Source organism: Suricata suricatta, unplaced genomic scaffold, assembly GCF_006229205.1.
Source record: "Suricata suricatta isolate VVHF042 unplaced genomic scaffold, meerkat_22Aug2017_6uvM2_HiC HiC_scaffold_103, whole genome shotgun sequence".
In the NCBI taxonomy this organism is placed as follows: domain Eukaryota; kingdom Metazoa; phylum Chordata; class Mammalia; order Carnivora; family Herpestidae; genus Suricata; species Suricata suricatta.
The window spans coordinates 11,865-25,000 of NW_021854113.1; the positions used below are offsets into that span (position 1 = coordinate 11,865).

General features: G+C 42.4%; 1 protein-coding gene across 1 annotated transcript; it reads left to right on the plus strand.

The window, feature by feature from the left end:
- The first annotated feature begins 2,478 nt into the window (after window positions 1–2,478).
- On the plus strand, window positions 2,479–4,215 carry LOC115284568 (PWWP domain-containing DNA repair factor 3B-like). Its single transcript, XM_029931134.1, is given in 1 exon segment — window positions 2,479–4,215. A coding segment is annotated over 1 exon segment (1,737 nt).
- Window positions 4,216–13,136: the final 8,921 nt, after the last annotated feature.

Here is a 13,136-nt window from a genome sequence, read left to right on the forward strand (position 1 = left end):
ACGTGACACTTGTGTTCTGAGCGCCAGGACACTGAGGTCTCTTAAGCAGAGGACGCAATACCTGCGTGATCGTGCACTATGGCAGGCAAAGTTTGTGCGGCCTCTGCCCGACATATGTACAGTGAGGCATCCATGTCGTATTATATCTAGGAGTGTGTGTGAAGAAAGTCGTGTGTGCACACATTTATTAAGGAAATCATATTTTGTATCATAAAACATGATTTGAAACATAACGAATGAGCTAAAGTCTATAAATGAATTATTATACGTATTTGTACAGTGTATACAGAAAAGTGGAAGCCATTAACAGGGAATTTCTTCGGGGGGAGGGATTGAGGGAACAATTGCCTTTTCTGCCTTGCACACATCTGAGCATTTGAAATGTATTTAAATAAAGTTTGTAAATGTCAGGGAAACCACATTGTAAAGAGATTCACAAAAATTATGTGAAAAATCAGCATTCACATGAAACAGTGATCAAATATGCTCTTGAGTGAAGAAACATAGTCCTAGGTAATATGCACAGGCAGGTGTATGTCGATGCCTGAGAAATCTGAGAGGCCCATGCACCATCATATTGAGAGGAAGCATCTGTAATGTATTGCCTCCTGTAAATATCTCTCTACACGTTTTATGTTCTCTGCGAACGCGTTTAGTGTTACTTTAGAAACACCAAACACACACTTTAGAGACCCTGTTTTTGTTACACACACACACACACACACACACACACGCGCGCGCGCGCGCGCGCACACACACCGCTACTATCATTAAATCTGTGCGTCCAAGACAGACAAAGGGTCCCGTGAAAGCAGTACTTCCCACTGTTCTGAAAGAGGAGGACTAGGATAAACTAAGTAGCTTCACGTGGAGATATTTTTGAAATGCAAAAGAAGGAAGAAAATAGGTCTACATCACAAATGAGACTTAACTCACGCTTCTGTTTCAGAATGGCCTGCACTCCAGAGCTGGGGAAGGGAAAATGATGAATCCTTCCCCATTTCATTGGCTTAATTTCGCATCTGCTTTTCTAGATTGACATCAGAAGTGCGTAGATCCTGGATATCTATCTACATTTGATGTCATTTGATCCCTGGAAGGCCGGCGCACCTCAGAAGCACAGAGCAGAGTGAAAGGTCTGCTGGACACGCGGTTGGAGCGTGTGAATCAACAGACCCAGCTCACGGAACCGCACCGCCCAGGATTTACATGGAGTACAGTAAGACGTTCCCATTTTACTAAACATCTCATTTGCAGTCATACCATGTTGACATTTGGAGTGTGTATGGTTTACTTGGCTCCTTGCTCTACAGCCCCTTCCCTACACAAATTAAGTCCTTGGTCCGGGAAGGGTGGGGTGAGGGAAACCTTTTTAAGCCACCCTAGAGAAATGAAAACGTGCAGGTCATAGCTAATGGCCCGTGCCTGCAGCAACTCCTATGAACATGGTACCAGTAACCACCATGATGGTCTTTATAAACCTCTGGATTCTAGGCTCGTGCTCTTGAACACAATATTGAGCTGACATTCAGTGTCCATAGGCTGGAGATCACCTCTGGCTTCCTTGGGTGCAGAGGGTGGCACCAGCACCCCAACAAATAAAAACTAAAGCATTCCCCCAGCATGAACCCTGGGGGGCACAAAAGGCACAGATGCCCAATACCACAGATGAGATCTGGAAAATGACACCCACCTCCCCACACAGATGCTCTTTAATATGCAGTAGTAACAGCGAGGGCAAGAAGTTGGGTTTGGAGGGTTATAAAATGCCTCTGGTATCTTCTGTATTTCCCCCCACCCCGATGCTTGCCATGTATTTTGCACCCACCACCCCCCATCTGACACACACTCTCTCTATTTCTTTGTTTGACTTCTTATCAATTCTCATTGACCAACGTTGTTCTACTTTCACACAAAAGCAATTTTTTTTATAATACTTTTCTTCTTTTCCATTTCCACATTCCAGTATTCTCCAGTATAGTCTGTTCAAAACACAGGCTCCAGCGACGCTGATAGATTCAGTTGAAGAAAGTCAGGCCACACAAAGTGTAAACACTTCGTGGTCCCAGGCCAAAAGGTGTGCTGGAGAACATTGTTTGAGGAAAGACCTCCCGTGGCTGTGGGTGTGACGGCCTGACCCCTCAACCTCTATTCTTTCAGTCTTGAGAGGAAACTCAAATCATAGTGGCTGCCGAGTATATCCTATGCAATTAGAAGGGCCACTTTTGGCCAGCAAAGGTTTTGTCCAGATCTAGGATCTCACGAAAACATAAGAGGAAAAGGGTACCTTCGCTAGAAGTTCAAATACTCTCAGTAGGTAAAAAAATTAAAGTGAAAAGCACAGACATAAAGATTTTCAATGATTCTGAAATTGTACACATTATCTCCTTGATAGAGGCCCAGCCGAAGGCCAGTGTCCCGCCAGGACAGAAAGTGGCCTGCAGAAATGCTCTTAAAGTGGCACTGGAGATCCCAAACATGAGAGCAAATTTGGGTTCAGAGAGAGCATCAGATGGTCTAGACACCACTACACCTTCTCAAAGGGAACCACAAAAGCCATCTCATAAAAAGTGCCAGAAGCCCAAAGAGAACTTACTGAGGAGTCTTCGGAAAAGCAAAAACCTTATGTCACTGCCCGTATGTTCACAGAGTAAGGACACCCCAGATGGTGGCCAATCCCAGGTGCACACAACCATCACTCGTACTCTAAGGGAAAGGCGGGCCAAGTCCCCACGAAGCCGCAGCATGTGCTCAAACTTCCCATCGCTTTCTGAAGATGATCATAAGACAGGAGGCAAAGGAAAGAGGGATACCTCAAGAGTTATGTCCTTGAATCACACAGTCAAGGAGAAGGGTGCAAGTGCTAAAGATGGAGGTGTCCTCCCACCTTTGCCCCCAGACTTCCACCTCACTGTGCCCAAAGCTCGGAAGGAAAAAGCACGAGACACCTACCCACGGATTCCGGCTGTCTCCTCTGAATGCTCTGCCTCCATGGGGAATGTTGAGGACCATGGAGAGGGTGTCTGGAAGCCAGGCTCGGAAGGTGCGGCGGCATCCTCCAGTGCCCCTAACCAGAGGCTGTGTTATTCACTCTCTCTGGCAAACAGAAAAAGGAAGCTGCAAGTCACAGAGTTTGAGAAAGAGCTGCAAGAACTTCAGCCTGCAGACAACTCAAAGGTTATTAACCCCACCACCGCTGTGAAAAAGAATGTCCGTGAAGAAATGGGACAAGCCACAAGCCTGGGTTTCCCACAGGAACCCGGTCCCATCGAAGGAGGAATGATGGTCTGGTTTAAATTTCAAAATCACCCATTTTGGCCAGCAGTGGTAAAGAGTGTCAGCCAAGCAGAGCAGACTGCAAGGGTGCTTTTGATTGAGGCAAACATGCCCTGTGAAATGAGTGGCATTCGAGTTCCTCTTCGAAGATTAAAGCACCTGGATTGTCACGAGAAGGAGAAACTAATAAGGAGAGCCAAGAAAGGGTACGAGCAAGGTGTGAACTGGTGCTTGTCCCTGATTGCCCACTACAGAGAAAGGCTCACGCGCGGTTCTTCTGTGGGCTCTTTCCTGGACTATTACGCTGCCGACACCAGTTACCCAATTAGGAAAGCCATCCAAGACGGGGATCTGGAGATTGATTTCCCAAAGGTGAATTATGCCGACCTGGAAGATTCTGAGGAGGAGACCTCCGTGGATGCGAAGAGGCCCTGCAAGAAAATTCTCCCTGACCGGATGAAGGCTGCTCAGGACCGAGCCAACCAGAAGCTAGTGGACTACATCGTCAAAAGAAAGGGGGCTGATCACCATCTTTTGGACATTGTCCAAGGCAGGAAACAGTCTAAGTGGCTGGCATCATTTGAGAATTCAAGCAAGTACGTGATCTGCGTTGAAACATACCTGGAGGATGAAGACCAGTTGGATGTGGTGGTAAAACATTTACTAGAAGTCTACAAACAAATAGACAAGAAGGCCCTGAATCTGGTAAGGGATGACAAAGTGAGTTTCGTTCTGGAAGTTCTTCTGCCAGAAGCAATCATTTGTTCGATTGCTGCACTTGATGGGTTAGATTACAAGGAGGCAGAAAAAAAGTACCGCCAGGGGCCACCTGTGCACTACCGGGAAAAAGAGCTATTTGATAAAAATATCCTAAAGGAAATGAGAAAGAGATCAGCAACAAGGAGCAAGGCTAAATAACCCCCTGTGCCCACACTATAGCAGGGAGACCTGCCATTACCCTGTCTGTATGACCTGTGTGATCCTTCCATTCCCTATGACATGTAGATATGTTCTGGAAATCTGAGACCTCGGGGACATGCTGGATTCATTTTGGACCCACCTCTAGCACTTGTGGGTAACACGGTCATCATCTTTTCTAGTTCCCAAACGCTTCACAAGCTAATTTGTTAAAATATTGCAAATAGTTGTGCTTCCCTCTACTGGCTTGGACGTGTAACTATCCAGATGTTCCCTAACTTTGCTTTCGCCTGTACTTCATATTTTAATATAGTGTATTCACATTATTTTATTCCATGGAAGAGCATTGGTATCAGACATTAAGCAACAATCATTTTCAAAGTCCAAGATAGAGTTTTACAGAAACAACCTGTGGATCTCTCATTTTTTGGTGACACCTCAGTATAAATGAGTGGGTTCCTTCTGAAGACAATTCCTGAAGTTGTTCTGCTATGCTTATTTGTTTGGAAAAGTAGCCCTGAGAGATGAAACCAAAGACAGAGATGTTTTCTATATGTTATCACTACCTTCGAATGGGTCTTGGAAAAGCGGTCTGGAATCCAAAGTTAATGGATCATTTGCATGCAGTCCACATGCGGCTGAATGAAACCACAGCACGCACCAAACATTTTGGCAGCCTGTGCAAGATTGGTCAACTCTACGTTTCCCTGAGATTCCACTATGGAACAAGCCAGCTCTTGTTCAATGGCTGAGTGGTTTCCTAAAACAGACAGGCTCCTGGCTGTCTTCTTAACTGACTGGATCCTTTGCATATAGTGGTTCATCCCCATGTGGCAGACAACTAGAGTAATCCTACACACCCATTTAGCTGTTTTACACCGAGGAGTCCAGGCTCCCTTCTAAGGGCCCATCGAATTGGCCTAAACTGTAGGAAAGCATACGCTTCGTCCTGGACGTGTGTCCCCTGAAACACAGTCATTTGTCTCAAGCCAAGCAAGCTTTCTCTTTTGACTTATTTATTGACTAGCCCCGACAGGTTCCAACAGTTAAAAGTGCAGGCTGGTAAGTCATTCCAGGCTGCTTGAGCAATAGATGGACTAGGATCTGGGAACTTGGGAATGAGCTACAGAAAAGTCTCCATTTGGCTAAATATGATTGGCGTCAGAATACAATGACACATATGTAACTAAAAGATAAACTCTGAAGACCGTGAATTGTTATCCTTACTTGAAATAAGATGTTTTCTGAGACAAAAAATGTTAGAAAACTTGGTTGCTTTTAAAACTTGTTGTGAAAAAAAAACACTAAAGGCTTAACACGAACCTGACTGCATTTTTATTCTCAGAGGGAGTCAACTGCCACTCACCGGCCCATGTTATGGGTTCACATGGCCATGTGATTTGTGTGTGTGTAAAATTGTCAAGAGTTATCTGTTTTGACTCATAATAAAACCACTGTATCTTTCACCTTGAACTTTGGCTTCATTATACTTATATCTATATAGATGAATAGATCAGATAGACACATACATGCATACATACATACTCATAGTATTTTGGAATCAGTGATTTAGTTGTCACCTTTATAGTTCATTATGAATTTTCTTCTCATTCTAAATATTCACTTTTGTGCTTCTTTTCATCATTTTACAAGAGGGCCTTCCAAATTGTGTAAGTGTCAGGCCCAACAGAACCTTCTGGGACGCTGCCTGAGAGACACCACTGACTCCTGAGGCATTCTGCCTGAGCTAATCCACGTGACATTCTCATGGTCTTGGAAAGTACTTGGAAACACATTCTCCACACTCTCTGTCGAGTTTGTGCACTGGGGGAGCAACACACTTTAGTTCCTCTATAAACATCGTGTCGCTCTGAGTCAAACATATCACTCAACTTCAGCTTTCTCATACAGCCACATCTGGCTCTACATTCTAATATTTTCTTCACTACCTCCTTCACTCACTCATTCATTCATTCAGCCATCCATTCATTCATAGCATTGTGAGTCAGTAGAGTAAGATGTGGTTTAAGAGTCTGCTCTTTCAGGTGCCATAGAAAGAAGATTGGCCTCATGGACTGATGACGTATCTGTGAAACCAGAACCCCAGATTTTCCCATACTTGTGAGGTCGTGGGTGTCTCTTGGTTGGGGATGAAGGAGAGGACCCGGTCCCTCCTGGATGTGTCATTGATGCCTGAGGCAGTCACTGAAGAAGAAAGACATGCCTAGGACATACATCTCTTCTCCTCCACGTTTAAACAGGATCACATTTGGGGTAAGCAGCGGGACTGAGGGCTCAATGGGTAGACCCTGAGATACCTTCCAGGTTGAGCAGTTGCAGTTGTTAAGGTGGCTCTAAGACTGCCCTGAACACGGGGCCCCTGGGTGGCTCAGCCGGTTAAGCGTCTGACTTCGACTCAGGTCATGAGCTCACGGTTCGTGGGTTAGAGCCCCACGTCAGGCTCTGTGCTGACAGTTAGCTCAGAACCTGGAGCCTGTCTTCGGATTCTGTGTCTCCCTCTCTCTCTGACCCTCCCCTGCTCACGCTGTCTTTCTCTCTCAAAATTAAATAATAATAAAAAAAAGTTTTTAATTAAAAAAAAAAAGATTGCCCTAAACTGGTTCTCTCTATCATGGGTGTGTGTGTGTGTGATGGGCTAGCCCAATCTGTCACCCACCTTAACCTTCTGGATTAAGGGGACCTCCTCCCCTCCAGTCATAAGGCAGATGGTGGAACATCAGGTCCTGATCCTAACTGTTGGGTGGCAGAGCTGAATGGAGATGGCATGCACAGAATTTACAGGTTTCCATATTTATGTATGAATCTGAAAAAGAAAGGTGGAACCCCAAGACATGCTGAGGTGACCAGCATGAGAACACTGAATACCCAGAATCCCCTGAAACTTCGCCTGGGCCTTATCAACCCCCTAACGCTTGCTACCAGAGAGAATCTGCCTCATTCCTGGAGACCCTGCAAAGGCCTCATCTAAGGCAGCTGCCTGAACAGATGTTGTTTCTCTTATTCAACGTTAATCTCTGCTAACTTTCATTGCCATTGGACTAATGACAAGGGCAAGTAAGACTAGGTAACATGACAGCACAAGGGAAAAATACAGTTTTGTTTGAATGGGAAATGCCTTACATTCAGAAAACAGTAGGATGCGGCTCGTGTGTACTTGCATGAAGTGAGATAACATATGTGCCAGTGGATTTTGAGAATATTGAACTCACAAGTCAGGGAACAGAATATAAGTCAGAATGGAGGAGAACTTATTAACGTGGAAGCACAGAGCTATGACTCAGGGTTTGACGTCCTGAAAGGGGCCAATCCAGCAGCCCAATATGCGTATTACATAAGCTTGGACAACAGTGGTCCACAGGTCTACAGCAAATGACACGGAAATACTGGAAAATTGAGGAATTGGTGAGAAGGTCCATGGGGGCGGGGGTTGAGACTGTGATTTGTAATGTCAGATCAGATGTCTTAACTCTGGCCTCTGTTTCTTTGGAGAGCAGAGAAATCACTGCTCAAATAAGGAACATGCTGGTGAAGTGGCACAGGCATCTTTCAGAAACTCAGTGCTGACTCTCCCCTGCAAGCCATCGCTGGAAGCAAGCAATGCTGGCGCAGAATTGGCAATCAATGGAGAGGACAGGATTCTCAAAAGGCAGGGTCCCAATGATGGCACAAAACTATCATGGGCAGGGTGAGCATTATTACCATACTGGGCAGCAAGGCCAAGGTGGGGTCAGTCTCATCTGACTGACCGGAATCTGTGGCAATGCTATAGACAGTAGTGTCCAAGATCTGGATGTGTGTACAGCTAGCTGACTTCTTACTCGCTTTTTATAAGGAATACAAAAAACATAAATGAAAACAAGACAAAAAACAAGAGCTGGCACACAGAAAGCTGGCGTTAACAGCTGTAGTGGAAAACTGTAGTCCCCCACCAAGTATCCAGGTCTAAGACAGGAGCCCTCTGACTGAAGGGGAGGTCAGAAAAACCCAGCAAGCCTTTCTCAAAAACCCTTATCTACTTACCAAGGTAATTGTGCATTGTGGTAAGGAGGATACCTGCGTTTTAAGAAGAGGATATTAAATATGAGTTCTTTGCTTACAAAGGGACTTCTGAAGTCTCGGCAATAATGGAGTTGTGAATCATTTTCCTCTGACAGGGTATCCAATGGTTCCGTGGATCTACCCAAGGGGTTTTTTCCTCCAGACTCTCAGTATATAGGTGGCAATAATGTACTTGGTGAGTGACAGAATCTTCATATTAGCACAAGTGACATGATACGCAAAGGCACACAAGGAAGCCTATGAAGCTGCCATCTCCTGACAATATGAGAAAACAGAAGCAATGCTGATTCTTTACTAAGAAGAGAGGGAGGACTCAGATTCCTCCCAAGCAAAAGAAAAAAAAGTAACTATGTGAGTTGGTGGATAAGTTAGCTAGCTTACCCAGTGATTATGTTAGTGTGTAAGTACATTAAATCATCAGGCTCTATACCTTAAATATATACAATTTTTGTAAATTAAATCTCAATAAAGCTGAGGAGAAACAAGAAAAAAAGAAGACATGAAAGTGGGGACATTACACACAAACTAGCAAAACTGACCTCATGAAGAAATAGAAATCCTCAATACACCCATGAAAAAGTGGAGACATTGAATCTATTATCAAAAACCTCAGAACAAAGAAAAGCTCAGAACCTGGTGGCCTCACTGGTGAATTCTACCAAATGCTTAAAGAATTACAAATCCCTATCAAGTTCTTCTCAAAGAATAGAAGAGGGAGGAAGCTTCCTAGCTCATTTTATGAGACCAATATTACCCTGAGAGCAACGTGAGCCTAAGACACAAGACAAGTGCAGACCAATATCCCTTAACAATATAAATGCAAAAACAGCAAAACATATACCAGCAGAACAAACACAGCAGTTTCCTTAATTAGAATTTTAATTGAAAGGACTATACATCATCACAAAGTGGGATTTATCCCAGGAATGTAAAGGTGGTTCGACATATAAGAAAGCAATATAACACACCACACTCATAAAGGAAGGGAACAAACCACACGATTATCACAAAACGATGCAGGAAGCACATGTGGGAAAATTCAAGACTCCTTCATGGCAAAAAGCAGTCAGAAAACTAGGATTAGAAGGGAATTTCCCTGGGGCACCTGGGTGGAGCTCAGTCAGTTGAGCATCCGACTTCTGCTCAGGTCAGGATCTCACAGTTTGTGAGTAGGAGCCCCACATTGAGCTCACTCCTGTCAACACTGAGCCTGCTTTGGATCCTCTGTCCCCTCTTTCTCTGGCCCTCCCCTGCTCACGCTCTCTCCCTCAAAAATAAATACACATTAAAATTTTTTTTTAAGTAGGGAATTTCCCCAACTGGAACATGGGCATTTATGAAAACCCACAGCTGATATCATATTTCATGGGAAAAGAATGAAAGCATCTCCCTAAGACCACAGACAAGACAAAATGTTCACTCCTGCCACTTCTATTCAACGTTGTACTGAAAGTTTGAGCCAGAGCAATTGGGAAGGGAAATAAAAGGCATCCAATGTGGATCAGAAGAAATAAACCTAACTCTATTTGCAGATCACAGAATCTTATCTATTTAAACACCATAAGAAATCTATCACCAAAGCTCCAGAATATAAAATCAGTACACAAAATTCAGTTGTGTATCCATACACTTACAAGGAACAGTCTAAAAAGGAAACTAAGAGAATAATTCCATTTCCATTTACAATAGCATCCAAAAGAATACTTAGGAATTCCAAAATACTTTGGAATGAATTTATCTGAGGAGATTCAAGACTTGTACAGTGAAAACTACAAAACATTGTTGAAAGAAGTTAAAGAGGACCTGAATAAATGAAAAGACACCATGGGTTCATGGATGGGAAGCTGTAATATTGTTAAGATGGCAACACTCCCAGTTTATCTACAGTGTCAGTGTGATCCCCATCAAAATCCCAATGCCCTGTTTGGAGAAATGGAAAAAGTGATCCTCAAATCCACATAGAATTCCAAGGGACTCCAACACCAAGACAAACTTGAAGACAAAAAGCAAAGTACAAAGCTACAGTAATTAAGACAGTGTGGATATTTGGGCTCTTTCCATAATTAAGACACTGTGGACGTTTTGGCTCTTTCCATAATTTGGTTATGGTTGATAGCACTGCTATAAGCATTGGGGTAGATGTGTCCCTTCGAATCAGCATTTTTGCATCTTCTGGATAAATATTTAGTAGTGGAATTGCTGGGTCATAGGGTAGGTAGTTCTACTTTAAATTTTTTGAGTAACATACATACTGTTTTCCAGAGTGGCTGCACCAGTATGAATTCCCACCAACAGTGTAAGAGGGTTCCCCTTTCTCTGCATCCTCACCAACACCTGTTGTTTCTTGGGCTGTCAATTTAAAGAAGATGCAATATATATAGATTAGATAGAGATAGATAGATAGAATAGGACACTACTTGGCAATCAAAAAGAATGAACTCTTGAGCTTTGCAACAACGTGAATGGAACCAAAGTGTATTATGCTAAGTGAAATAAGTCAGGCAGAAAAAGACAAATATCATATGATTTCACTCATATGTGGAATTTAAGAAACACAACAGATGGGGGAAGGGAAGGAATAATAAGATAAAAACAGAAAGGGAGGCAAACCATAAAAGACTCTGAAAGAAGAAACAAACTGAGGGTCGCTGGAGGGGAGGTGGGGAGGGGGATGGCTAAATGGGTGATGGGCATCAAGGAGGGCACTTGCTGGGATGAGCACTGGCTGTTATATATAAGTGATGAATCACTGGGTTCTACTCTTGAATCCAATACTACATTGTATGTTAGCTAACTTGAATGTAAATAATTTTTTTAAAAAGATAGTGTGTACTCCCACAGTCTAGACATTTAGAACAGCAGACTATAGAATTGAGAGTCGAAAAGTAAACACATACACATATGGCCATTGATTTTCAACAAAGGTGCCAAGACCATCCAATGGGAAAAGAACAGTCCTTTCAGCAAATGGTGCTGGAACAATGGGTATCCACATGGAAAAAGAAGGAAGATAGATCCTCTTCTCACAATGAACGCAAAGATAACTCAAAATGGATCAACAACCTAAATTTCATAGCTCAAACTATAAAACTCTTTAAAGAAAATGCAGGAGTAAATCTTCATGATCTTGGATTTGGCAATATTTTCTTAGATATAGCTACAAATGCACAAGCAACAAAAGAAAAAATAGATTAATTGGACTTAATAAAAATTTTTAGCATGAAAAGACACTTTCAAAAGAGGGAAAAGACAACCCATAGCATGGGAGAAAATATTTTCAAATCATATATCTGATAAGTGTCTAGTATCTACACTATATAAAGAACGCTTACAACTCAGCAACAAAGGGACAGCCACATTCTAAAATGGGCAAAAGACTTGAATATAGACGTTTATGCAAAGATGATAAGATCTAGAAATAGCCAACACATGGAAAGATGCTCAACATCATTAGTTTTTAGGGAAATGGAAATCAAAACTACAATGACACCTCACTTCACAGTAAGAATGCCATGGTTATTTTTAAAATTTCTTCAAATAAATTGTCTGCCCCCTTCTCTCTCTCTCTCTTCTCCTTCTGGGATCCCTAGGATGTAAATATTATTATGCCTGATGATGTCACTGAGCTCCCTCAACCCATTCTCATTTATTATCATTATTTTCTCTTTTTGCTGTTCAGCTTGGTTGCTTTCCATTGCCCTGTCGTCCAGATTGCTATTCTATTCTTCTGTATCCTCTAATCTGCTCTCGACTCCCTCCAGTGTATTTTTTTGTTTATTTATGTATTTATGTATTTATATATTTATTTATTTATTTTGAGAGAGAGATAGAGAGACAGAGACGGAGAGAAGGAGGGATAGAGAGGGAGAGGATCCCAAGCAGGCTCCACACTGTCAGTGCAGAGTACAATGCAGTTCTTGATGTCACAAACCGTGAGATCATGTCCTGAAGCGAAATCAGGAGTCAGACACCTAACCGACCGAGCCACCCAGGCATCCTCCACTAGTGCTCTAGTGTGTTTTGTTTTTAAGTTATTGAATGCTCCATCTCTGACAGCTTCTTTTTTATATTCCCCCTCCCCCGATCTTTATTGAAGGCCTCACTGCAACAACATGGATGGGCCTACTATACTAAGTGAAGGTATAATACTAAGTGAAGTCAGATAGAGAAAGACAAACACCATATGATTTCATTCATATGTGGACTTTAAGAAACAAAACAAATATAGTAAAAAAAAAAAAAAAAAAAAGACAAATATAAACCAGACTCTTAAATACGGAGAACAAACTGGTGATTGCCAAATGAGAGGTGGGTGGCTGGACAGATGAAACAGATGAAGGGGATTGAAAGTACACTTATTGACCACGAGGAGCACTGGTAATGTATAGAATTATAGAATGATTATATTGTACACCTGAAACTAGTATAACACTCTATGTTAATTAAATAATAAAAAGGAAAATAGTAAGTGTTGGCAGTACTGTGGAGAAATTGTAACCCTCGTATATTGCTGGTAGAAATATAAAATGGGGCAGCCATCATGTAAATCAATTTGGCGATTCCCCAGTGTGTTAAATATACAATAATCATATGACTCATCAATTTCACTACTAGATGTATCCTCAAAATAATTGAAAAGAATCATTTAACCAAAAACTTGCACAAGAATGTTTATAGAAGCCCGATTCACAACAGCTAAGAGATGGGAAGAGCCCAAATTGCCATCAAATGAAGAATGGGTAAACAAATTTGGTATACTCATACGGTGGAATATTATTCAGTCAATTAGAATGAATGAAGTTCTGATGTATGCTACAACATGCACAAACCTTAAAGACGTTATGCTAAGTGAAAGGTGTCAG